At 45.0% G+C, this 27,036-nt stretch overlaps 2 protein-coding genes across 4 annotated transcripts in view; one reads left to right on the top strand and one right to left on the bottom strand.

The window, feature by feature from the left end:
* RSRC2 (arginine and serine rich coiled-coil 2) overlaps positions 1 to 23,330 on the bottom strand; it is a 29,585-nt gene extending 6,255 nt beyond the window's left edge. For 2 of the 3 annotated variants that reach the window (XM_044275720.1, XM_044275721.1), the window contains exons 1-7: positions 23,159 to 23,330; positions 10,496 to 10,649; positions 8,073 to 8,113; positions 1,942 to 2,126; positions 976 to 1,107; positions 771 to 896; positions 613 to 692 (exon numbers count right to left, since the gene is read on the bottom strand). In XM_044275720.1, the coding sequence (XP_044131655.1) occupies positions 613 to 692; positions 771 to 896; positions 976 to 1,107; positions 1,942 to 2,126; positions 8,073 to 8,113; positions 10,496 to 10,649; positions 23,159 to 23,164 (724 nt within the window). In that variant the 5' untranslated portion in view covers positions 23,165 to 23,330. Of the gene's footprint in view, positions 1 to 612; positions 693 to 770; positions 897 to 975; positions 1,108 to 1,941; positions 2,149 to 7,453; positions 7,532 to 8,072; positions 8,114 to 10,495; positions 10,650 to 23,158 lie in introns of those variants that run through there. The other variant, XM_044275722.1, reaches the window with a different exon arrangement.
* Positions 23,331 to 23,411: 81 nt separating this feature from the next.
* Positions 23,412 to 27,036, top strand: part of KNTC1 (kinetochore associated 1) — a 238,374-nt gene continuing 234,749 nt past the window's right edge. The window contains exon 1 of the mRNA XM_044275719.1: positions 23,412 to 23,449. The gene's annotated coding sequence lies outside the window, so the exon portion shown is untranslated. The remainder of the gene's footprint in view (positions 23,450 to 27,036) is intronic.

The following is a 27,036-nucleotide window of genomic DNA, read 5'->3' as shown; positions in this document are numbered from 1 at the left end:
AGTTGAACCATCTAATCATTCCTTTGTGGTAGCTTTTATCACAGGGCAACAAATGAATAAAATCGAATTTTCTTTCACTGGGTAAATAATTGGGAGGCAGTCCCTTTTTGTAAAATGTTCACTGCAGAGAGTCCACAGGCCCTCCCTTCTGCTCTGACTGCTATAGCTGTCTTCTGGTTGGACTTTTTTTTATTAAAGGGGTTATCGGATAGTTTATAACTGATGGCCTATCCTTTAGATAGGTCATCAGTAGAGTGGGGAGGTCTGACACCAAGGACCCCTTGCCAAACAGCTGTAGATCTGCAGCCTTCTCATTACTCTCCCTAAGCTGAGTGACAACACTTTCTTTGGTCACATGGCCTAGGCGCAGTTCAGCCCCATAGAAGTGAATGGGGCTGAGCTGCGATACCAAGCACAGCCACTATACAACGCATATCGCTGTGCTTGGTGCCTTCTAAAAAAGCTGATCAGCGGGGGTCATGGGAGTCAGACCCCCACTGATCAGATACTGATGACCTATCCAAAAGGTAATGATACTATTACTAGGAAAGTTAAAAGTACACATTTACACACAATTTTTTGATGCTCAATAATACACAAATTTCATTTTACCTGCTGCCATTTCTTGCTGTTTTTGCTTTTCAACCATTTCTTTTTCACGCTGCTCTTGGAGTTTCTTTGCCCTCTCTAACCTGAAAGAAAAAAAAAAACACAGTTGTAGGCGTATATTAAGTTCAAAAACAAAACAAAAAACACAAGACACTCCATACCTTCTAGCCAGGGCTTCTTGTGCATCCATTGCAGTATTTCTGCCTCGAAACGGAGGTGGACTAGGTGGTGTCCGGCTTCGGCTCCTACTGTGCCTTCTAGGTTTGTCAGGTCTCTTCTTCTTTTCACTAGATTAAAAGCAGTTTATAAATTAGATCACTTAATGGAAAAAAAAACACTACACATTGTAAGTTGATGAAGACCTACCGACTCCTGCTTCTACTCTTACTCCTATGGCGGTGCCGGGACCTGGATCTTGAACGCGAGCGAGGGCGCCTTTTACGATCTCTGCTCCTTGATCGGGACTTTTTCTTGTCACGACTTTTACTACGATGACGCCTATAACATACAATAATCCTTAAGATGTTTATGAACCAAATGTTAAAAAGATCAGCATCATTTTATGTTAATTTCTCATACAATGCAACTAAGGGTTCAGCTACACAGCAATGTAAGTCGCAGGCCATTTAATGTACCATTTGTCAATGACGCACTGCAACAATCCAAAAGAGTTACAGTTCTAAAATAGTAGTGCGACAGTAAGCTGCAGACAAATCGCACATGTTGCCGTCAAAAGTGTTGTAACAAACTTCTCAAGGTTAAATCCAGACGTCTACACAATTGGCATATTATTATGTTTAAAATAATGTGACTTACAAATGGTAAACATCTGCTTTAAGAAATTAATCATACCCTATGTTTATGAAGTTTTTTCAGGGACCCTATTGCTACAAGTTTAAGAGGACCTTTCATGGGTCCGAACATTTTAAGATAACTATCTGGACATGTAGAGCGGCGCCGAGGGATCTCACTGCACTTACCATTATCCCCGGGCGCCACTCCATTAGCCTGCTGCACAGAGCTCACAGCCATGGAGAGAAAAAACAAAAAAAAACTCCCAGGCTGAGAGCTCTGCAATTAGTAGCAATTACTATACCGCGCGGGAGAAAGGAGCGGAACTACAGCGGGCAAACGGAGCGGCGCCCAGGAGTAATAGTAAGTGCAGTGAGATCCCTGGGCACAGATCTTCATGTCCAGATAATCTTACAGTGTTTGGACCCATGAAAGGTCCTCTTTAACAAAACCGTGTACTGATGTTTTAAAAAGGCAATAAACATTTGCAACTCTGTGAAAATAAAAATTATATATATTAAAGGCTCAACAAAGACTTACCTGTCACGTGATCGAGACCCAGAAGGACTTCTTCCTCTAGACGATCTCTTTTCTTTCCGTCGATGTCTTTCCTCTCCATTTTCTGAAGAATTAAGCCTGTCCCTTACTTTGTCTGAAAGCCCTTTATCGGGGTCATCAGATCTGTATTTCTTTGAGGATTTGTCTTTGGAGTCATATCTTCTTCCCTGTTTTAACAAGAAGTTGGTTCTTTCAGGAAAATAGTGCAACAAAAAGAGTTAGTATCAGTGTCAAATGATTGACATATGTTGTGATGTAACTTCTGTAACCCTTAGTAAATGTTTAAACTAAGGTGTCAAATCTGGAAGATAATTGGTGCCTATACTGTGTAATATATTTAATCTTCCAGTAAAGTCATGCAAACTCAGATACAATATATCTCAGTAGGACATGAACCAAGATCTTCAGCTTTTCTTCGACCAATTCTCTTTAATTTTAAGATATCAAAATATTTTAGGTCACTCCATCGCCTGCTTATTCTTTAAAAGAAATCAACATGACTGATTAAAACAGCAATCAGCAATTGCACCTCAACAAGTGCCCATTGATGGATTTTCGGAGTGAAATATGAAGCATTATGACCCATTTAGTGCTGCTTGAATTCTTGAGCTCTAGCACCAGCTTCACAGGGGATACTTTTGGGGTCTGTCATGGATGGATAACAACTTAAGAATAAGTATCTACATACACTTAACTACTTGCTTGCATAATCTGCAAATATAATTGTGGAGCGCTTGTCTGATCTATAACGGGGGAAAAAACCCTATGAGCAAACAAATCCGCCCATAAAGGTGTTGCATAAAATCTAGCAAGTGAATCCATAAAGATCTGTGAAAATAATTTGAAGTCCCCCCCCATAAAAACATAGTACATCTTAGTGATCCAACAAACCTATTTATAATATAAAAAATGAAGACAAATTGACTTGCTAAATCAAACAGTAAGGTGCAGGAAATTGCATCAAATAAGGTGTTGCATGTAAATCCTCCATGAATAAAAGCTGCAATTTAAATCAATGCAAGACTATTCAGAATGTTGTCAAATGTTCAACTCTATGAGCAGCGTCACCGGAATTTAAAATGCATCTACCTGGGTTGTAAAATATAGAGGAAAGATCTACGGTGGATTTGTGGCAAGACCCACAACAAAAACTGCATGAATTAATCCCTTAAGGACCCTGGGATTTTCCATTTTTGGGGTTTTCGTTTTTCACGCCCCGCCTTCCCATAGTCCTAACTTTTAATTTTTCCATTCACATATCCTTACGAGGGCTTATTTTTTGCGGGACAGGTTGTACTTTCTAATGTCACCATACCATGTAGTAGGGAGCAGGAAAAAAATAAAATAAAATTCTAAATGCGGTAGAATTGGGAAAACCCCCCCACAATTTTTACACTGTACAGTATGCGGTAAAATTGACCTGTTATCTTCATTCTCCAGGTCAGTACGGTTACAATGATACCACACTTGCGTTTTAATACTGAAACATTTTTTAAAACCTTTGAGGAAAACTTTTTTTTTCATAACCATATTCTGACCCCTATAACTTTTTTGTAGATATGTGTACTGGGCTGTGTGAGGGCTAATTTTTTTGCGGGACGATCTGTTCTTTTCAGTGATACCAATTTTAAATGTGTGAGACTTTTTGATCACTTTTTATTAAAAAATTATTGGGTAGTTGAAGTGACAAAAATGGCAAACTTGCTGTTTAATTTTTCCCGCTACGCCATTTGCCATTAATATTGTTATATTTTAATAGTATAGTTATTTTTTTTATATTTGTAAAAACCATTTTTTAACTTTTTTTCCCCCTCATTTTAAATCACCTTGGGCGATTGCCCATAGTATTCAGTGATGGCTAAATAGCCATCATTGAGGACTTCAATTGCACTATATCAGGCATGGCCAACGTGCAGCTCCCCAGCTGTTGTAAAACTACAACTCCCACCATGCCCTACTGTAGGCTGATAGCTGTAAACTGTCTGGGCATGATGGGAATTCTAGTTTTGCAACAGCTGGAGAGCCTCAGGTGGGCCATCCCTGCACTATATCAATACAAGGGTGCCACCTAGTGGCCTGTATTGATATATACATCTAATTGACTCTGAAGCCGGCTTGAGGCTTTGGTCAATTAGAGCGAGGTAACAGGTCCCTCGATCTCAGCTGGGGAGCGATGTTACCGGACCAGAAGTGCGCAACTTCCGGTTACGGTCTGCTCAGATGCCGTGGTCACATTTGACCACGGCATCTGAAAGGTAAGATGTATGTGATCAGGCTTATTTAAAATAGCAGAGACCCCGCGGCTAAGGCACCGGCAAACGGGCACCATGTTTAGGGGTCGGACCCATGAAGTACAACTACGTCATAGGTCCTTAAGCAGTTAAATGCGTTTTTTGCTGCCAACCTGACTGTAGATTTCACCGACTCCACTGCAAATAGTGAAATCCACAATGGAGATCTGCAGTATAAATTTACAAGCTGCAGTTTTTTTTTTTAAACCTACACATCAAATTATGATGCAGATTTTTTACACAGCGTATGGATGACATTTTGCAAAAACTCATCCACTATGCAGGTACTGAACAATGCTGAAGATTTGCCGCACAGAAATACGCAGCAGTGACGTTCTTTTTGTCACTGCAGCCAATCATTAGCCTCAGCAGTCTCGTGCTTTCCACTACTGAAACCATAGACTGAAAGGACAGAGTGGCCTCTAGAAGTTTGGTAAGTTTTATTTTTATCTGTCTCCTTGCAGTATGGCCCTAAAAACAACAATGCTGAGAACCTGTTAAAGGCAGACCTGTATCATATGTTCTTCTAGTGGTGAGAAAGCGTACATTAACAGCTGGTTGGGACAACTGGAATTCTTGTCTGTATTACCTGCTGCCCTCAGGTAGGATCGCAAGTATATATGGCTGAGGGCCCTTTAATTCTCAAAATCAGTGGTGGACTAAGGGTACTTTCACACTTGCAGCCGAAGATTCTGGCAGGCAGTTCCATCGCCGGAAAATGATCAGTTTTGTCCGGTATGGAGCTCCTGTGACGGAACTCAATACCGGAAAACAAAAACGCTAGTGTGAAAGTACCCTAAGATCAGTTATCATCAATACGATCTCCTCATGTGTTCTTATGAAACAGGAATTTACTGTCACTAAACTTCACTTTAAAAAAATAATAATAATTAAGTACTAGTGCTACTGCTGTCAGCAGTTTTGCATGGTCAAAACTGCCAACAGGCTCCCTTTAACCCTAAGTTCACACCTGAGCGTTTTACATCGCGTTCAAACGCGCTGTAAAACGCTCAACATGTGAAAACCAATGCTTCCCTATGGCCCTGGTTCACACTTGAGCGTTTTACAGCGCGTTTGAACGCACTGTAAAACGCCCGACGCATAAACAAGTTCTTGAGCTTTTTTTGGGGCGTTTGTCGCGCGTTTTGGCTCAGACTCATTGGACAACACTGCAGTCAATCACAAACGCGCGTTTACTATTGCAAAAAACGCACATAAAAACGCGCGACAAATACGCGCGTAAAACGCGCGTCTCAGAAACGCTCAGGTGTGAACCCAGGGTAAAAGAATACATAGGATACATGCACATAAACACAATGAGATGGAAATTGTTTAAGGAATGGTTGTCAGCAAGCCTGATTTGCAGCTTAGACGACATACAATTAACTAAATACCATTCCCCATACCAAAAACACATTGGCATATGCACATCTAAAAAGAACCAATGATCCAATCTTAAATACACGTTCTGTATAGTACCACAAGAAAACTATCTGGCGCTAGAACAAGGAACAATAACAGATCATGTATCCCAGAAATGATTTACCTTATCCAAACAATTATTCCTGTTGTACCTATCCTTTTACCAGCTACAAATAAATGTATCCCGTAGGGATTAACCCCTTAAAAGGGGATTCTCTCACTTCACCAAATTGCATTTATCATATAAAAGTTAATACAAGAGACTTACTAATGTATTATTTTTCATATTGCCTCCTTTACTGGCTGGATACATTTTTGCATCACATGATACACTGCTCATTTCCATAGTAACAACCACTCTGCATTCCAGCAGCAGTGGCCAGGACCATGGGTGCACACATAGGCTGGTGCTTTTTCCTATAGTGTGCAAGCACGGCCACTGCTGCTGGATTGCAAGGTGGTCGTTACCATGGAAATGAGCATTGTATAATGTGATGGAAAAATGAATCCAGCCAGCAGAGGAAGCAATATGGATAACAATACATTAATAAGTGGCCTGTATTTACTTCTTCTACATAATTTATATTTTCTGAAGTGAGAACCCCTTTAAGGACCATGCCAGTTTTCATTTTTACATTTTGTTTTTCCCTCCCCACATGCCAAGAGCCACAACTTTCTTAAATTTTCCAATCACATGGCACATGAAAGTGAAAAAACAAAACTAAAGCCACAATTTTTCCACTTTTTATTTTTAAATATTACAGCGTTCACTGTGTGCTTAAAATTAACACAACGTCCTTATTCTGTGGCTCAGTACAACTACGTCAATTAAAAAAAAGTAGTATAGTTTTTAAATTATAATTGTTTAAAAAAAAAAAACTTGACACCCAAAAGGTTCGCAGGCAGTTAGCCATGACAGGCCTAGAAACATTCACACAGCCCCAAGCTGTCATGGCAACCGACCAGAGCCCCGATTGCTATTCAGTGGCATTTGAAGGGTTGAAAGAAAAGGATCGTCATCATCGCCGGTTATGCGTTAAGGGGTTAATGTATAAAGCACAGATGTATGCAAAATGGATTCCATTCACTTTTGCAGATTTATGAGGAAGCCTGAACTTCTAGCCAGTAAAAATCCAAAAAGCAGATAAAAATAAAAGGTCTGATTAAAAATAAAAATGCTATTCATCTGCCCCTTCACCCCACAGTAACCATGTGCATAACTTCAACTAAAATGGGAAAAAAAGCCCTTACTATTATATTCTTTGAGAAAATAGATCACTATGACAATATTTAGAATGCAATGAAGAAATTTAAACTAAGAAAAACATAAAAGGAATCTATTCTCCCTAAAACTGGTGGAAAAAAAACTGGATAAGTGCTTATGGAAGTAAACTATGAAGACAAATGTCTGCAACAACAAATGTGATAAGCTGTGGCTTATGGTCCAGTTCCGTTGCATATTTGGAGAAAAACCCCATAGATTCTTAAACACAGTATGTGACTATAAATATCACACTAAGATAATACAAAAAGACATACAAAACATAACTTGCTGTGACATATAGGAGAGATTTCCACCTTGAGACAAAACTTTTTTCAGATCCCAGGATACAGCAGATCTCTGTTAGAAACCTTTATCTAGACAGACATGCTGTCAATACCCTGAAGGACAAAGAAATACATTTGCCCAGTAGATCACTGACTAAAGGTGGAATTCCCATTAAACAGTTCACTCAATGTAATTCATTAAGCAAGTAGGAGGTTGAATAACGGATAGTTACCTTATCATGAAGTAGGCTTATTATTTTGCTATCTGAGTCTGGAGCGTCTTCAGTTCAGTCTCTTCGTGCTTTAGCACGCTGAGTATGATTTATTATACAAAATGTTATCATGTGGTCGAAGCACAATAATCAATTTTATATAAACGCTTCCTAGTATGGCGATAACCAAAAATATTGTAAAATATTAGTCCAGCTTCCAGTATCAACCTTGTACCACTGTTCAGAACGTGTTCTATATGAAACCGAGTATCCACATTACAAAGAGGTTGGACAAAGTAAGGGAATGAGATCCAAGCTATAGTCAAATGTGCTAAACCCAGTTAGCCCATGAGGAGGTAACAAAAGGTCTTCAGAATCCCTGATTTGCAACCAGATAAATAATGAAGATAAAATAAAACTGCCCATTCACCTGCTGCTGGTTGTATGATTCATTTAGATACTGCTGAAGCTGTAATAAATAGTTTTGGGCTTCTTATATTATAAATTAACACCCGTTGCAATAATCCGTTATGTAGTGTACAATACCATACAATTCCCCCCACGTACTTACCATTTAGTAAAAGAAATACCTATATAACATACACAAAAACAAGTTGTTACACTACAAAATATTAATTACCTCTTTACTTCTGCTCCTACTCCTGTGCTTCTTTCCATCATCTGTAAAACAAAAATTTCCGTAAGTGAACCAGATTCCATTGCAACAAAAATGAAGAAACAATTATTACAAACAATTAAAAATGTAAGCACACACTTGCTAGCAGTTTTACTGCAAAAAAAAAAAAATTAACAATTTGAAAAATTAAAAAAAATGTAGACACATTTAAAAATAGTTCTTAACATTTCCCATATGTATACTTTATGGTCGCATCATTTTGTAAATGTAATTTTTTTTTTTAGGGAGTTCAAAGGTTTAAGATTTTAGAAGAGGTTTTTTAAGAAAATTTCTAAAAATTACTTTTAGGGACCACTTCAGTTTGGAAGTAACTTTGGCTACTTTCACACCTCCAGAATGAATTCCGGCAGAGAACAGCCAGGCGGAATTCACTGGATCCGGCAGTGCCTATTAATTATAATGAGGTCCGGCAGACAAGCGGAGAACCGGCCGCACACAAACTGCTGTATGCTGTGGTGTGAAACTAGCCTTTGAGGGGCTTATATAATACAAACCACCCATAATTGACCCCATTTTAGAAACTGATTTTAAAAACGTTTCTAATCCTTTAAGTGTTCCACATAAATTTAAGAAAAATGGAGGTGAAATTTATGTGGATTTTGCATCTGAAACAGCAAGTGTTAACAGCAAAACAAACCAACATTTATTTCCCCAATTCTGCAGTTTACAGAAACGCCCCGTATATGTCATTAAACTGCTTTATGGGCACACGAAAGGGAGTGCAATATTGTTCTTGGGCGCCATATTGCATTTGAAGGGACCCCCCCACAGTAGAAACACCCCACATTGCAATTAGGAAAGACATCCCTCAAGAAATGACCCAACAAGCTGTTCATATAATTTATAGACACTTGGATGTGAAAATATTTTTTCTTCCACTGAAATATTGCTTTAGCCCCAAATTTTTCATTTTCACAAGGGGGTAACAGGAGAAAAACAAAACACAATTTGTTACACATTTTTTCCAGCTCAGTCATATGGCTATATGAGTGAGGATTTTGCTGGAATGTTTTTTGGGTGCTTATCACAGCTGCAGAGCCCCTCAGGTAATCTTCCAGTGGAAACTTCAAATAAGTGACCCCATTTTGGAAACCACACCCTCAAGTTATTTATCAAGGAGCATTTTGACAACAAAGGTATTTTAAAAAAATAATAAGCAGGTGACCGTGCAAAATGCTAAATGCAAGTCTTCCACATATATGGCATTTCAGTGCCCAATATGTTGTGTCATCTGAGACACACCACGACCCTTAAGTTGTTAAGCGGGTTCTACTAGATACGGAAATGCAGTAAATGTTTTGGTACGCTTTAGGGTTTAGAAGGGAAAGATCAGGTTTACATGCGCCATGTTGCTTTTAATTAGCCTCCGAGTTACCAGGACAGCTATTGTCTGACATTTTTTCCTTCTCTCTCGACAGAGCAATGGGAGGGCTTATTTTTGGTAGGATGAGTTGTCATTATTATTGGTTCTAATTTGAAGGACATTTGACCTTTTGATCATTTTTTATTTTGCTTTTCGGGAAGCATGATAAAGAAAAGGCAGCAATTCTACCATTGCTTTTTGGGTTTTGTTATTGCAGCCTGCACTGTGTGGGAAAAATGACATTAAAGGGGTTATCCAATACTATATACTGCACCCCATATGCCGGGCCCCTAACAGGGAATATACTTAAACCGCACGGCGTCCCCACACCGCCGCTGTTTCTCCCAGTGCACGGATGAAAACATCTGGTGTCGGAGAGGAGCAGCCAATGGCAGGCAGGGACGGGCCAACCTAGCATCGCTGGCGATGCAATGGAGGCCCCCCAGCAGCGGCGGTGTGGGGACCAGGTAAGTATATACACTGTGAGGGGCCCAGCATATGGGGGAGGTAAGGTTTTAGTATTAGATAACCCCTTTGACTTTATTTTGCTGGTCAGATTATGCCAAATTCACAGGTGTAATGACTTTATTTCCTCCTGTTCTGCATTTCTGAACTGCACCTGGTTTCGGTTCACACTAACTGATATATATATAGATATTTTTTTTTACAATAGTTTTTTTCTCTCCCCACACTAAAACATGAATTTATTTTTATTCCCTTCAACTTTTGAGGGCCTGATTGCTCTTTCAATGCAGTACAATAACTCGTAGGCTTTGATAAATGGCAGGCTATGGGTGTGGCCAAAGATGTGTCAATTTACACCAATACTGTACCACAATTCTAGTCTAAAATTCTGTCTCAAAGTGAGCCAACCAGTTGTTGGTACAGAGTCGCCCATCTACAGGCTTAATAAATCTGCTCCACTGCTTTCACAAGATATATAGCTGATTTACAATGGTCTGCTTGTAAACTGTATCAAACTGTCTGAACATTGTCAACTTACCAGTCTTCCTTTTATGCTCCCTTGAACGTGAGCGGGATCTTGAATAATGCCTATAAGCTCTAGGGGACTTTGATGGGTCACAATGCTCCATATATTTGTCTAATGTTGGTGACAAGCTTCCAGGAGATCCGTCATCCCGCTCTGGGTCACTAGACTATAAGAAATATATACATATATAAATGTGAGTTTCTATTCCAAAACTCTTAACAATGTTACTTCTATATAATGCATTATTTGTTTACCTTAAAGGGATTCTGTCACCTGGATTTTAGTGACAGAGCTTTAAACATCATCACATCAGTCTGCTCGTTTTGTATTAAAAATATACTAGTATTACTACCCTAAGTGTTGTCCTTTGTCTAGAAAATCGCTTTTATTAAAAATTGGATTTTTTGTACTCACCGTAAAATCCTTTTCTCGTAGTAGGCATTGGGGGACACAGCACCATGGGTATATGTCCAACTACCACTAGGAGGCACTAGACACAAAAAGTGTTGGCTCCTCCCAGGTGGGCTATACCCTCTCCACAGGCACGAGGCTATTCAGTTTGTACCAAAAGCAGTAGGAGAGAGAAGAAAAGCAAGGAACCAACAACTCCCGTACCGGGAAAGATCAAGAGACCAGCCCGGAGAAGCGGAAGAAAAAACATAGGGAGGGATCTGTGTCCCCCAATGCCTACTACGAGAAAAGGATTTTACGGTGAGTACAAAAAATCCAATTTTCTCGTGCATGGCATTGGGGGACACAGCACCATGGGACGTCCCAAAGCAGTCCCTGAGGGAGGGAAAAGAAGAGACGCGCCACCGGTTGGGCATACAGGTGCAGGAGAACCATGTGACCCAACGGGAAAAAACACGAGATGGGCAAGAGGTTCCATAACAAGGAAGAAACCTCAGAAGAAGCAGGGAAGACTGCCAGCACCCCAGGACAAATGACTGGAAGAAAATCCCAAATGCAAGAAGGTGGCAAAAGGAAACAGAGCGCAGCCAAGGGCTGGAGAAAAAAGTAGGACAGCACCGCGTGGTGAAACTACCCAACGCTCTACATTGTTCCAGACCCAAAAAAACCTGTGGCCATCCCCTGAAAGGCCAGGGGAGAAAAGAAACAGGGAAGCACTGAAAACCAAACGAGTGGGGGAGCCATAGCAAGGCTCACATGTGAAGGGAGGGGACTCCCCTCACCGCAAGGCCAGGAAAGAAGCTAAGCGCCCCATGTAAAGGTGAAAACCCAAGGCTGCTAGAGGAAACCGCCAACCCTGGAGAAGGAGGGGGTTGTAGGTAAAAAACCAGGAAAAGAACGATAGCTCCTGCGTCCCCAAAAACAGGAGACGAGGCGCAAGCCTCCGAAAACAAGATATCACCGTGAAGCGTAAGACCAGAGGAAACACTGGGCATGTGAAGTAGCATGGAAAAAAGAAGCCAGATACAGGCCAGGCAACCTCGGCAGGACACACTGGACTGAGAGACATGGGAGTAGAAGGAGAGCACTCCAAAAAACCTAAAGAGGAAAGGTCCTACAACAGGAGGAGGTCCCTCCCGAAGGAGACCATACGGTGGAACTGCAAACCGCAGCACTAAACCACTCAATACCAGGTACTTGACGTGGGAGGCTGGAAAAAGAGACACAAATCCCAAGAGGACCTCAAATGAACAGGGACAGGGACTCCAGAAAGGAGTACCCAGTATGGGCTCACAAGGAACCAGAAGCTGAACCACCAGAAGACAACGCAAGCCAGAATATCCAGGAAAGGCGAAAAGAAACCACCATAGGGGAAGGGGCATAGGCCATGGACAACTAGCCGTACCAAGAATATTGACCAGCAAACCTTAAACATTGTCCCAGAGAGGGCAAGTACAGCAGCTCGGGATGTACCACAAAACGACAGACATCCATATGCATAAGGAATGCAGAAGTCGCCATGAAAAAACCGGGGTAGCCTACATAGAAATGTAGAAACCAGCTGCGACCGGCATACAGAAAACTTCCAGGGGGGAGAAAGCACCAGACAGGTGCAGACGACGGCAAGGTCCAAGAGGACTGCCCCTCCGCCATGTAGCACAACTAAGCAGAAAATACAAGGGAATACCGAAAACACCTGGACCCAAAGGAACTACGGGGCCCTGTCCGATACCAGAGCAAGCAGCTGAAAATTCAGACAGGTGTGTGTGGCGCTCAGAGGTCCTGTCCTTGACCCATCAGGGAGGACGTCCAGCAATGATAAAAGCCGTGGACCCAGAAGGATTCCGTGTGGCGGACATCCAGCGATGACAGAAAACCTCAGCCGCGGCCGATGCCACCAGCTACGTGTCCAAACAAGGTAGAAGATCCAGTGGAGATCCTTGTACTTCACCAGGAATGGGCCGCTCAGCAATTAGGAAACAACGCGAGTACTCCCCTATAACATGGGGTAACGCGGAGCACAGCATACCGTAGTACCGTAAAGAGAAGGCAAGAGCAACTACAGCACGAAGGCCAACAACCACCTGGCCACGGAGTAGGGAGCGTGGTTGAATGAGGACCACCCGCCGGATCAGACAGATCAGTCATATACTGGAGCTACCAGAAGTAGCAGTAGACCGACAAGGTGGGGGTTGGGCTGGCCCACACCTGCCAGACATGGAAACCATGCACACGCTGAACGAAGGGGGCCTGGTGCAGACAGTGCCTTGAGAGGTAGAAGGAGACCAATGAGCGCGACAGTAAAGGAGTGGCAGATGTATGGAAGAACCAAATGGATGGAACCAACATCCGCAGCACAGATTAGAACCCGTGGGCAGAAAACACCCAGTGATACAGAAACTGTCTGAGCTACAGACCGCACCACAGGGCCCAGCGCTTGGGGTACTACAAACACACGCCTAAAATATGGGGAAAGTGGCTGCATGTTGCCAACTAAGGAGAGTGGAAACATAGCCACAGCATCTGGGAATGAGACAGCATACGGAGGGTACAGGTACACAACCTGTAAAGTAGAAATATGGCTGTGTTAGAGGAACTACATTTAAGATCGAAGCAATGTGGCCGCATGGTGCACCCTAGACCCAGAGAGGTGCAACAGCAACCGCGTTAACAATGGAACCCAGTAGGGCCGCACGGTACCACAAAGAACAAGACAGGTGCACACCACAATCAGGTAGGTGCAATGGCAACAGAAACAGGGCCGCATAGCACACCCTAGAAGCCAGACAGGTTGAACGGCTGCAGCATCGGAGACGGTTCAGGGACTCTACCCATGAAGGGAGTAAGATGGCCGTTTGGTGCACACTATGATGAGGTAAGTGCAATGGCCACGGCAATAGGAGGAGGCCTCAATATCTCGTCCTGTAAGGAGAGAAAATGCCACATGGAACACCATAAAGCCGGACAGGAGGAACGGCTACCGCATCCGGAGATGGCTCAGGTACTCCACCTGTTAAGGGATCAAGGCGGCAGGGAACAGACAGGTAACTGAACCGGACAGGGGCAATTCTACGGCAATTGAAAGTGGCCTCTATATTCCGCCCGTAGGGAGAAATGTTGCCGCATGGAACACAACAGAGCCCGCCAGAGGTATCGGCTACAGCACCGGTGATGGCGTAGGTACTCTACCTGTGAAGGAAGCAAATTGGCTGGGAACAGACAGGCGCAATTGCAGCGGCAATTAAAGGCAGCCTGTATATCTCGCCAGGAAGGGAGAAATAGTGTCGCATGGAACACCATAGCGCCAAGCCAGGGGAATCGGCTACAGCATCAGGAGATGGTGTAGGTACTCCACCTATGACAGGAGCAAAGTGGCTGGGAACAGACAGGTGCAATTGCAACGGCAATTGAAGCGACCTGTATATCTCACCCGGAAGGGAGAAATAGTGCTGTATGGAACACCATAGAGCCAGCCAGGAGTAATGGCTCCTGTAGGTACACTACCTAAGAAAAGGGGCAAGGCGGCTGTACAATTGCTCTGAACTCACCAACCTACAGGAGGCGATAGCCGAGCTAACCGCTTGCCCAGAACAGGAACTCCCTGTAATGAGGTAGAGTGGCGAACACCAACACCAGGATGGGAACCCCACGGAAACACTCTCAAATGTGTAGAGGATAGCCCCTGGTATAGGGGAACCAGGAAGGCTTGTCAGGGACAGCCTATGGCAGTGGTGCAGGAACCCCCCTGTTAAGGAGAAGGCGTACGTATCAGACACCGGGTAGGTGACTCAGTATGCTAAACACGGGGACGGCTGCCTTACCTGTGCGGTTGAATACCTGTGCGGTCAGGGGAGCACCATCCGAAAATCCACTAGAGGGGATACCAACCCTGTTTAGGTAGGAGAGGTTCCTCCGTGCACGTAGTCTTGACCTCCCAGAGGGCTTCTATATGGAGGAAGACCGCCTGATGCTCTGTTCCGAGGGAATCGGTGCAGAGGTGTCCCCAGAGGCAACGGATGGGGTGACAGGAAGGATTCGTCACCAGCCTCAGGCCTGTCCTGGGGGGGATCCGAGGATGCCGAGGAGGGGTGGGACCCCGTTGAGACCACCCGAGGGTGTACTGTGAGCTACCCCTCGCCGAACCCGGGTGCAGGTACCCCTAACTGAGCATGCCCCATCTGCAGGGAGGACCCTGGGAGGGCAGAGGTGGCCGCAATTTGGGTTGGTAGCGTTCCAGCGACACTGCCAGGGAGAGTCGGCCAAGGTTCCCATGGCATTGACACGGAGGGACCCATTCATGGGGAACCTACACAAAAAGATTGTTCAGGGAAAACAATGGGATCTGGGAAGAGGTACTGCACACCAGCAGGGACAGGATGACCACATGGCAGCCATTGTAGACAGCGGACGCACGTGAAAACACGTGGCGACCGAGGAGCTGTTGGGAGAAGAGATGCTCAAAAAGCAGCCAGCAGAGGCTGTCTATCCTGACCCGGACGCAGTGTTCCCCCAAAGAGGTGCAGCAGCAGCTGTTCCCCAAAAAAGAGGTGGTCAGTAGGGCTGCAGGGGACATGAAGCAATCGAGGGGTTAACCACCCCCTCCAACAGAAAAAACATGTTAGCCCAGGAAAGGGTGAGGAGATAGCTCCTCCCGAGGGCCGGGCGGGGCTCAGAAAAGCCCGGGAAGCAAGGGGGAGGGGCCGGGAAGATTGCGGCCTAGCAGGCCCAAAAGCCGGGGCCTCGATTTATGAGGTGGCCGGGAACGGAGCAAGGGGGGCGGGGCGAACCGCGGCCGACAGAGGGCCCACCGAACCATAAAAATAGGTGAGTAGGGTAGGGGGGGAGAAGCGACACCTGGGGATAGGCAGATCAGGGCAAACAGAGCACCTGGGAGCCGGGGACAGGCCATAGAAGATGAGGCCTAGTCCCGGCAGAAGCCGGGGACTAAAGTAGCGGGGAAGCCAGGGAGAGACTGTGGCCAGGGAGGAGAGAAAAGACCAACCGAGGGGGAAAAGAAGGGAGGAAAAAAAAAAAAAAAAAAAAAATGAATATAACCCCCCCAGGAGGGGGAGGGGGTTGGCTAGGAGGAACGAAGAGGCTCCCCAGGACCCCCAGCTAAGGTGGATCCCATCCCCCTGGCCACAGAAGGGAACCTAACCCTGGGGCAGGGACACAGGGACAGGGGAGTATACTCACCATCCGATATACTCACCATCCGATGTCTTCGGGCGCAGCACGGTCACCCCTTCGGCAGACTCAACACGGGAACCGTGGGAATGCCGGCAAGCCACTGCGGATGCAGTCCGTGGGGACTGGGTGACCGGCGATGGTACCGAAGTACGCGCCCGCAGGGGGGGCAACTAAAGTGGAACACGATGGAGCCCCAGCCTGCAGCAGGTATAACGGTGGAAAAAAACCGACCTGCGGAAGAGAGAAAAAAAGAATAAAAATAAACAGCAGAACCTGCAAAAAAGCAGGACAGGTCTGCCTCCTACGGACACTAGACTAAAACTGAATAGCCTCGTGCCTGTGGAGAGGGTATAGCCCACCTGGGAGGAGCCAACACTTTTTGTGTCTAGTGCCTCCTAGTGGTAGTTGGACATATACCCATGGTGCTGTGTCCCCCAATGCCATGCACGAGAAATGGTAATTACCAGAGTAAGGAGCCGAAGGGGCTGTCCCTCCGGCAGTTGGTGCCCAGCCGCACCCCTTCTCCTAGAGCCCAGCAACGCCCCACTGCTAATTTATTCACTCCTCATTGCCGGCAGGCGCATGTGCAGTGCGTCCTGTGAGGCCGATTCCAGGCGCTGACATGTGTATCCACGGCGCATGGGCGAGGTTATGGCTCAGCGAACGCATTCCATGGATACACAATGCTGTAATGGGGACCCGATGGCATGGAAGGCAGCGCGATACCTTCCTTAGGCATCGAGGCTGCCTTCCGGTGAAGAGCCTGTGAGAGCCAGCCCCCTGGATCTCACAGGCAGGAAGCTGTATGAGTAATACACTCTGTATTACTCATACAGCCAGTGCATTCCAATACAGAAGTATTGGAATGCATTGTAAAGGAGGGGATCAGACCCCCCATAAGTTGAAGACCCAAAGTGGGACAAAAGATAAAGTGAAAAAATATGAAGTTTCAAGAAAGAATTTCCCCCCCCCCCCAAATAAAAAAATGGGAAAAAATAAAAATTAGACATAGGTATCGCCTGCCAAAATAGTACCAATCTAATCATCGCCTCATCCCGCCAAAAATGAGCCATAAGACAATTGCCCCCAAAAAAACAAAAAGGACTCAGAATATGGAGACACTAAAACATCATTTAAAGAAAAAAAAAAGCTGTTATTGTAAAGTAAAAAAAAAAAAAAGTATACATATTGGGTATCGCCGCGTACGTAAGCACCTGCTCTTAAAAAATATCACATGACCTAACCCCTCAGGTGAACACCGTAAAAAAAGTAAAAACTGTGTAAAAAATAAATAAATTTGTGTGTGTGTGTGTGTGTTTATTTATATATATATATATATATATATATATATATATATTTTTTTTTTTACCATTGTCATGAAGTACAATACGAGAAAACAGTATCAGAATGGCCTGGATAAGTAAAAGTGTTTTAAGGTTATTACCACAAAGTGACACGGGTCAGATTTGCTAAAAATGGCCTGGTCCTTAAGGTGAAAAATGGCTGGGTCCTTAAGGGGTTAAAGAATAAGTCAAGCCTCTAATCCCACCCTTTGTGCACAGCAATGGTGCCCCCTTGGTACCTAGCCACACAGTAAAGATGCTCCCGTAGCGTCCCAACACAATAAGCATGTCCCCTTAGTGAGTCTGGACAGTAATTATGCCACTTAGTGTTCTTCTTCACACAATAGTTTCCACCACAAAGTATGGTGCCCCTTTGTATCTCCCCACACAGTAAGATGTCCATTTAGTGCCTCCCATGCAGTATGATGCCGGTAAGTTCCCACCTCAAAGTGCACCCCATACAGTGATGCCCCCTTAAGTGCCTCACTCACAGATTGATGTCCTCTTAAGTGGTCTGCACACAGTGATGCCCCCTTAGGAGCACCCACACAGAATAATGTCCTCTAAGTGCCACCCCGCACATAGTATGATGTGCACCCCCAAAGTGATGCTCCCCCCACAGACAGTGAAAAATGCCAACTTAAGTGCCCATGGTGTGATTCACCATACTACCTCTAGTTTAAATACTCACCAACCTAAAGTCCCCCCCCCGCTTTCCATTAGTTATCGGTGGTTCAGCACTGGCAGATGGCTGCATGACAGATAGCAAACAAAAGATGGAGCAGTGAGCTGGCAGCCCCCTGCTTCACCATTGTATCCCAAGGATACAGATACAGTTGAAAGCGGAACATGCAGGGGTCCGGACAGCTGGCATTTGCGGTCCAGATTTGGACAGAGGCCCACCTGTTGATACCCTTAAGGCAGGGGTACTCGTCACACTAGAGATTTGCCTATGGCAAAGTATTTGCAAAAGGATCCGCGACACAAATCTGAGGCTGACATGCCTGTACTGTTTTACGTGCCACATATACAATGGGACTAATCTGCCGATTGTTCCATGCAGAATCCTTGAGAATAAGTAGCACGGATTCTGTCTTCCGCTGGACAATGCACAATCGTTACCTGAGCATGTGAACCCCATTTGCATACATAAGAGGCGCAATGTTTGCAGATTTGATGAAGATTTTGGACATTTCTCCTGAAAGTATGAATGTGTGCTTAAAGGGAACCTGTCACCGGGATTTTGGGTATAGAGCTGAGGCCATGGGTTGCTAGATGGCTGCTAGCACATCCGCAATACCCAGTCCCCATAGCTCTGTGTGCTTTTATTGTGTAAAAAAAACAATTTTATACATATGCAAATTAACCTGAGATGAGTCCTGTACGTGACTCATCTAAGGGACAGGACTCCTCTCAGGTTAATTTGCATATGTATATTACACAATTAAAGCACACAGAGCTATGGGGACTGGGTATTGCGGATGTGCTAGCGGCCATCTAGCAACCCATGTCCTCAGCTCTACACACAAAATCCTGGTGACAGGTTCCCTTTAACCACCTCCTGACCGCCTAACGCACGGATGCGTCCGGAAGGTGGTTGATTCATTCCTTCTGGACGCATCCGTGCGTCATCTCGCGATAGCCGAGATTTCCTGTGAACGCGCGCACACAGTAACGGAAGGTAAGCGAGTGGATCTCCAGCCTGCCAGCGGCGATTGCTCGCTGGCAGGCTGGAGATGTGATTTTTTTTTTAACCCTTTATGAACCACTGATCACCCCATATAGACTTCCTGATCACTTCCCTGTCATTGATCACCCCCCTGTAAGGCTCCATTCAGAGGTCCGTATGATTTTTACGGATCCATGGATCGGATCCGCAAAACGCATATGGACGTCTGAATGGAGCCTTACAGGGGGGTGATCAATGACAGAGGGGTGATCACCCATATAGACTCCCTGATCACCTCCGTCATTGATCACCCCCCTGTAAGGCTCCATTTAGACGTCCGTATGATTTTTACGGATCCACGAATACATGGATCGGATCCGCAAAACACATACGGACGTCTGAATGGAGCCTTACAAGGGGGTGATCACCTCATATACACTCCCTGATCACCCCCCTGTAAGGCTCCATTCAGACATCCGTATGTGTTTTGCGGATCCGATCCATGTATCCGTAAAAATCATACGGACATCTGAATGGAGCCTTACAGGGGGGTGATCAGGGAGTCTATATGGGTGATCACCCCCCTGTAAGGCTCCATTCAGACATTTTTTTGGCCCAAGTTAGCGGAAATTGTTTTTTTTTTTTTCTTTTCTTACAAAGTCTCATATTCCACTAACTTGTGTAAAAAAATAAAATCTCACATGGACGCACCATACCCCTCACGGAATCCAAATGTGTAACATTTTTTAGACATTTATATTCCAGACTTCTTCTCACGCTTTAGGGCCCCTAAAATGCCAGGGCAGTATAAATACCCCACATGTGACCCCATTTCGGAAAGAAGACACCCCAAGGTATTCCGTGAGGGGCATATTGAGTCCATGAAAGATTTAAATTTTTGTCCCAAGTTAGCGGAAAGGGAGACTTTGTGAGAGAGAAAAAAATAAAATAAAAAAAATAATCAATTTCTGCTAACTTGTGCCCAAAAAAAAAAAAAAAAAAAAAAAAAAAAAATTTCTATGAACTCGCCATGCCCCTCATTGAATACCTTGGGGTGTCTTCTTTCCAAAATGGGGTCACATGTGGGGTATTTATACTGCCCTGGCTTTTTAGGGGCCCTAAAGCGTGAGAAGAAGTCTGGGATCCAAATGTCTAAAAATGCCCTCCTAAAAGGAATTTGGGCCCCTTTGCGCATCTAGGCTGCAAAAAGTGTCACACATGTGGTATCGCCGTACTCAGGAGAAGTTGGGGAATGTGTTTTGGGGTGTCATTTTACATATACCCATGCTGGGTGAGAGAAATATCTTGGTCAAATGCCAACTTTGTATAACATTTTTTGAAAAGTTGTCTTTTGCCAAGACATTTCTCTCACCCAGCATGGGTATATGTAAAATAACACCCCAAAACACATTCCCCAACTTCTCCTGAGTACGGCGATACCAGATGTGTGACACTTTTTTGCAGCCTAGGTGGGCAAAGGGGCACATATTCCAAAGTGCACCTTTCGGATTTCACCGGTCATTTTTTTACAGATTTTGATTGCAAAGTACTTCTCACACATATGGGCCCCTAAATTGCCAGGGCAGTATAACTACCCCACAAGTGACCCCATTTTGGAAAGAAGACACCCCAAGGTATTCCGTGAAAAGCATGGCGAGTTCCTAGAATTTTTTATTTTTTGTCGCAAGTTAGTGGAATATGAGACTTTGTAAGAAAAAAAATAAAAATAAATCATCATTTTCCGCTAACTGGTGACAAAAAATAAAAAGTTCTATGAACTCAGTATGCCCATCAGCGAATACCTTAGGGTGTATACTTTCCGAAATGGGGTCATTTGTGGGGGGTTTTCTACTGTCTGGGCATTGTAGAACCTCAGGAAACATGACAGGTGCTCAGAAAGTCAGAGCTGCTTCAAAAAGCGGAAATTCACATTTTTGTACCATAGTTTGCAAACGCTATAACTTTTACCCAAACCATTTTTTTTTTTGCCCAAACATATTTTATTTTTTTACCAAAGACATGTAGAACAATAAATTTAGCGAAAAATGTATATATGGATGTCGGTTTTTTTGCAAAATTTTACAGCTGAATTTTTTTTTCATAAAAAAAAAAAAAGTAAAAATGTCAGCAGCAATGAAATACCACCAAATGAAAGTGAGAAGTGAGAAGAAAAGGAGGTAAAATTAATTTGGGTGGTAAGTTGCATGACCGAGCAATAAACGGTGAAAGTAGTGTAGTGCAGAAGTGTAAAAAGTGGCCTGGTCATTAAGGGGGTTTCAGCTAGCGGGGTTAAAGTGGTTAAAAAGTTTTTTCCATGACTTTTATATTGACAGCCTATCAATATCGTAGCGGCAGGGGTCCCGCACCCCCACCAATCCGCTCTGGAACTACATAACATCCACTGTGTTATTGCGGCTCGGCTCCTGTTCAGTTCAATGGAAGCAGCTGCATCCACTACATAGCTGCGGAGCAGAGTACTTCCCATCCCCATCTGTAGCATCAGCTCTAGCGAAAAATAGCTGAGGGAGCTGGGCCCCTGCCGATCAGGGATCGCTGACCTATACTAAGGATAGGCCATCAATAGAAAAATCGTTCAAAATGGCTTAAACTTTTACCATTAATATATAGAACGGCCACCTTTACATGACAGTAGTGTGGTCAGTATTTAAAGAGTGGAATCTACAGAGAAGTGGCAGAAATCCAGCCTTTATGCCGAAATAATGGGGATCCGGCGGAATCTGGCTAAGCCGAAAACGTAATCCCTGGCAGTCTGTTCATCTGTGAACCTACCCTTAGTCCACCACCGAATACCGGAGATGATGGACCAGAATTTAAGTCCCATGGGAAACAGCGGGGGCTGCTATCAAAGAGGAAAATGTCATTTTACAATAAATATATATTTTATGGCATGTAAATTTCAGCTAGTCCCCACCGACATGACGCTTGTCGTTACCGCACCCAGGACATCTATGTTATTGCCCCTTTTCCTCACTGACTTTGCTTTGTTTTTTTCTTCTTTAAACATCAGTCTGAAAATGACTCTGCGCCCTACATGACAAAAAAATTGGACTTTCATCTCAAAGATTTAAAAACAGCAATCACACTGTCCAAAAATCAGGAATGTTAAGCCGACACTTTTCTGATGGTCCCAACGGCTCACGTCCGTGAGGGGTCTGCTTGGGGCCAGTTCACACACACACGAGTATTATAGCGCATTTCTGCCTGAAAATCAGCTCCAAATAAGGTTGTGCAAGGATGGGGGGTGTATAGCAAATCCCCCCACTTGCCTGGAACTAAAATGTCCATTGTCCAAACCATTTCTGTTGTTGCTGACCTGCAAAACACGGATACAAGCCACGTACGTTCTGCATTTTTTTGGATCACAACCTCCTTCCCCTATGATAGAAATGTCTATTCTTGTCAGCAAAAACAGACAAGAATATTACATGTTCTACCTTTTTTGCGGGGCCGCGGAACAGAAGTGCAGATCCAGGCAGCACACAGTGTGCCGTCCGCATCTTTTGCTGCCCCGTTGAAATTAATGGGGCCGCAACCGATCTGCAAGATTGGGGAAGGGATGCGGACAGAAAAATATTGTTGTGTGAATGGGACCTTAAGTTACTTAAATGCACTGAAAAATAAACTAAACAAAAACCGCTGAGAAAAAAAAAACGTGCAGATTCTGCTCTGAACTTTGTAGGGGATTTTTCCAAATCTGTTGTCCGTTTTTGTCTGCGGAGGGCTGGATCGTCTTCAGACTGCGACAAGTGTGAAGAAAGGAAGCCCCTTCCTGACCACCCTGTGCTCCCACCCCCCTGGATTACAGCGATATATATATATAGAGACACTGAATACCCTATAGGGGTGACTACAATACCCAGGAACAGCTCTGACCCACTAATAATGGCGTGCTGTCGGCAGATTAGAGACTGAAAACCACCTGAAGAAAGGCGCAGGAGTCCAGCCCTAACATAGAGCAGGCCGCAGGGAACATGGCGGAGCCGCGGCGCCATTTTCCTCAGGCTCCAGAGCTCCCTACATGCAGTCAGTGCTCATACCTACCGCCATCGTCTGTATAAAAACGTATTCTTCCCGCCTTCCGTCACGGAGCTCGGCGACTCTGGTACCAGAACTAACAGCAACGGTCACACAGCCTCACGACGTCGACCGAACGAAGCGGGCGGGGCACAGATACCCGTATGTTGTGCAAACACAAAGGAAGCTGCTTTGGCGCTGAGCATTCTGGGAAGGGGGCGTAACGTCAGGTGGGGACCTAGCAACGTGACGTCAGGGCTCCCTTCCCGCCAGATTCAAGTGCAGGTCAGGAGTCGTTCTCGGGCGGTGCTGGACCTGGTGAGAACTGGGGAGATGGGACTTGGGGCAGCGGCGGGCTGGTGTGAGGTGACATAGCCTCCCGCATTGACCTACGTGACTGTGCTGTTGGCTATCATCAACTGAACTATTGTTGTAATGATTCTCCTTATCCTTCTGTGTCCAGTTTTCCTGCCATCAGGCATGGAGGCTGTGGGTTTACTGACAGCAAGGAAGAAAATGTCTGCCCAACTTTCAAATATGGATAGCCTTTGTGGTTCCCTGTAGTTTTTTTATGCTAAAGGTGTTTTATGAGATTTAAAAATCTCACAAAGCGCTCCATCAGCCTAAAACGAAAAAAAAAAAAAAAAAAGTTACCCTATTCCGTTGTGCTGGTTCTGCAGTGGTGACGTTTCAGTATATGTCACGTGTAGCCAATAGGTATTTACAGTGATTGGCTGCAGATCACCTACCCAGTGATATGCAGGTGTACAGTGTGTGACTGCTGCAGCCATACACTGCCCTCAGCAGCAGCTGTCACTGTGCTCATCTCCAACAGTAATATCTGGGTGTACAGCACGTGACTGCTGCAGCCACCCACTGTGCTCATCACCAACACAGTGATATGCAGGTGTACAGCATGGGACTGCTTCAAACAACAGGTATGGGGGGGGGACACACACTGCAAGAGGAAACACTAAGCAGTATAGTGATTGTACACTTTAATATATTAAAATATTTAAGAACATACCCCTAAAACATAAATAAAATATGGTTCATCTATGAATACGTACAAACCAATGTAATACACACTCAGTCACAGTAAAACCGCAATAGAACCGCCTGGTGGCTATTGGTTCCAATCCAAAGTTTTCGTCCACTAGCCCACTAAACTGTTAATAACAGTGATGTAGTTCAGGGCCAATTGAGTCCAGTGCACTTATGGTATATTGCCCGTAGTTGTGAGCTCAATACCGCCTTCACATACAATAATATTCACGCTCCAAAACGAGCCCGGTCTTAGGCTACTTTCACACTAGCGTTCGATCGGATCCGTTCTGAACGGATCCGATCATATTAATGCAGACGGAGGCTCCGTTCAGAACGGATCCGTCTGCATTAAATTGGCAAAAAAAAAGCTAAGTGTGAAATTAGCCTGAGCGGATCCGTCCAGACTTTTACATTGAAAGTCAATGGGGGACGGATCCGCTTGAAGATTGAGCCATATTGTGGCATCTTCAAACGGATCCGTCCCCATTGACTTACATTGTAAGTCTGGACGGATCCGCACGGCCAGGCGGACACCCGAACCGTGCAAGCAGCGTTCAGGTGTCCGCCTGCTGAGCGGAGCGGAGGCTGAACGCCGCCAGACTGATGCAGTCTGAGCGGATCCGCATCCATTCAGACTGCATCAGGGCTGGGCGGAAGCGTTCGGGTCCGCTCGTGAGCCCCTTCAAACGGAGCTCACGAGCGGACAGCCGAACGCTAGTGTGAAAGTAGCCTTACCCGTCTTCACTGCTCCTCCTGCAGCGTTGGTCCAGGAGGCCGCACACCCGCAGCGTCCCACGTGGTGTGCTTCTGCCTGTACGCGGCGACCCACGTGACCTGGTAACCAAGGGGACCGGATTCACGCTCGTGTGACGTCAGTCTTATGCGCCTACTATCCAATCGGCGCTGCTTTGTCCGCTTTACTTTATTTCCTTGCCAGCTTTGTTTCTTTTCTTTGGCTTTAGGTGGATCAACGCTCACTCTAACAACCGCCAAATGCGTTTCGGGGTCTCACGCCCCTTCCTCAGAGGCCACTGTGCATGCACAATCACTATACTAAATAGTTGCCCAACCGGCGAGAGTCAATGAATAACGCTCGCCAGCTACCACGGTACTGAAATATTTAGAAAGAGGAGGTAGCGTAATCTAAGACTTAACGTTTAATAGATATACAATTTTAAAAAAACGGACATATCGCAAAAAAGTGTGCACACCACAAACGTGTCACAAACACCAATGTACATAATCACAATAGGAGGCCACGTTAATATGGTAAGACCTATGTGAAGAAGGTAACACAGTACTCCAAATCAGGTATACGTTCCACGACAAAATAAATATATAAACGGGAACAGTCTTACCAGTGGGTGACGGTCATCTGGGTATGATGGCGAATTACCAGAAGACAGTGTTACCTATAGAACAGGGTCCCAGATAAGGCGGACTGACCCTAAAGAACCCTGCCAGGCCTATAGAGCCCTATGACCTGGTCAGGGGACGCACGTCAGGGAACTAAACAGGAGTATAGAATTCCCTAGACCAGTGTTTCCCAACCAGTGTGCCTCCAGCTGTTGTAAAACTACACCTCCCAGCATGCCCGCACAGCCAAAGGCTGTCCGGGCATGCTGGGAGTTGTAGTTTTACAACAGCTGGAGGCACACTGGTTGGGAAACACTGCCCTAGACAACCCTAACTAAGGGTACACAGTGACAAATTCACTGCGGTGCGGTATCTATTAAACGTTAAGTCTTAGATTACGCTACCTCCTCTTTCTATACAATCACTATACTGCCTAGTGTTTCCTCTTGCAGTGTGCCCCCCATACCTGTTGTTTGGACGCATTTTTCACTTGGTCCTGAGGGTGGGACCTGGGGGTGAGCACCTTTTTCATATAGAGAGGGGGTGAGCCGCTGTATTTCTTATATTTTGCATGTGACTGCTGCAGCCATACACTGCTCTTCTCCAACACAGTAATATGCGGGTGTACAGCATGTGACTGCTGCAGCCATACACTGTGCTCATCACTAACACAGTGATATGCAGGTGTACAGCATGTGACTGCTGCAGCCATACACTGTGCTCATCACCAACACAGTGACATGCAGGTGTACAGCATGTGACTGCTGCAGCCATACACTGCTCTTCTCCAACACAGTGATATGCAGGTGTACAGCATATGACTGCTGCAGCCATACACTGTGCTCATCACCAACACACTAATATGCAGGTGTACAGCACGTGACTGCTGCAGCCATACACTGTGCTCAGCAGCAGCAGTCACGTCCTCTATACCATCTTTTTACAGCTGGAGGAATGGCGCTTGTTTTTTATTTATTTTTTTATTTTAGGCTATTGAAAAGCTTGTCTGAGATTTCTAATTATCTCAGACAACCCCTTTAAGGTTAGAGCTACATGGTGACGTGTGACATTAAAGACTCGTACACATGACCGTGTGCTGGTCCACAATGCACGGGCACTAACCGTAGGTCTGCCACATGCGGAGCCATTTACTTGAATGGGGTCCACACCGCAAAAAAGTGGTGCATGCACTACTTTTTTGCGGTGCGTAGGCACGGACAGAAACCCCACGGAAGCATTCCGCAGTGCAAGTGAATTGGTCCACATCCGTGATGTGGTGCAAAAATGGCCGGGGCCTGTATATTGCGGACCCGCTGTTTGCGGGCTGAAATTTGGTCGTGTGCATGAGCCCTTGAGGGTCACTGAGTTTGGTAAAACTTTTGATATGTCATAGCGGGTCTGAAAGCTGAGACCTCCAATGAGAGCGAGAGAGAAGCGCGTGTATATAGCCCTCTCTCTCCTCACTGCAGAGGATGGATCAAGACTGGATTTCTGTTGAACCT

The sequence above is a fragment of the Bufo gargarizans genome, chromosome 1 (genome assembly GCF_014858855.1).
Source record: "Bufo gargarizans isolate SCDJY-AF-19 chromosome 1, ASM1485885v1, whole genome shotgun sequence".
Lineage (NCBI taxonomy): Eukaryota > Metazoa > Chordata > Amphibia > Anura > Bufonidae > Bufo > Bufo gargarizans.
This window is presented reverse-complemented; position numbering and strand designations above follow the sequence as displayed.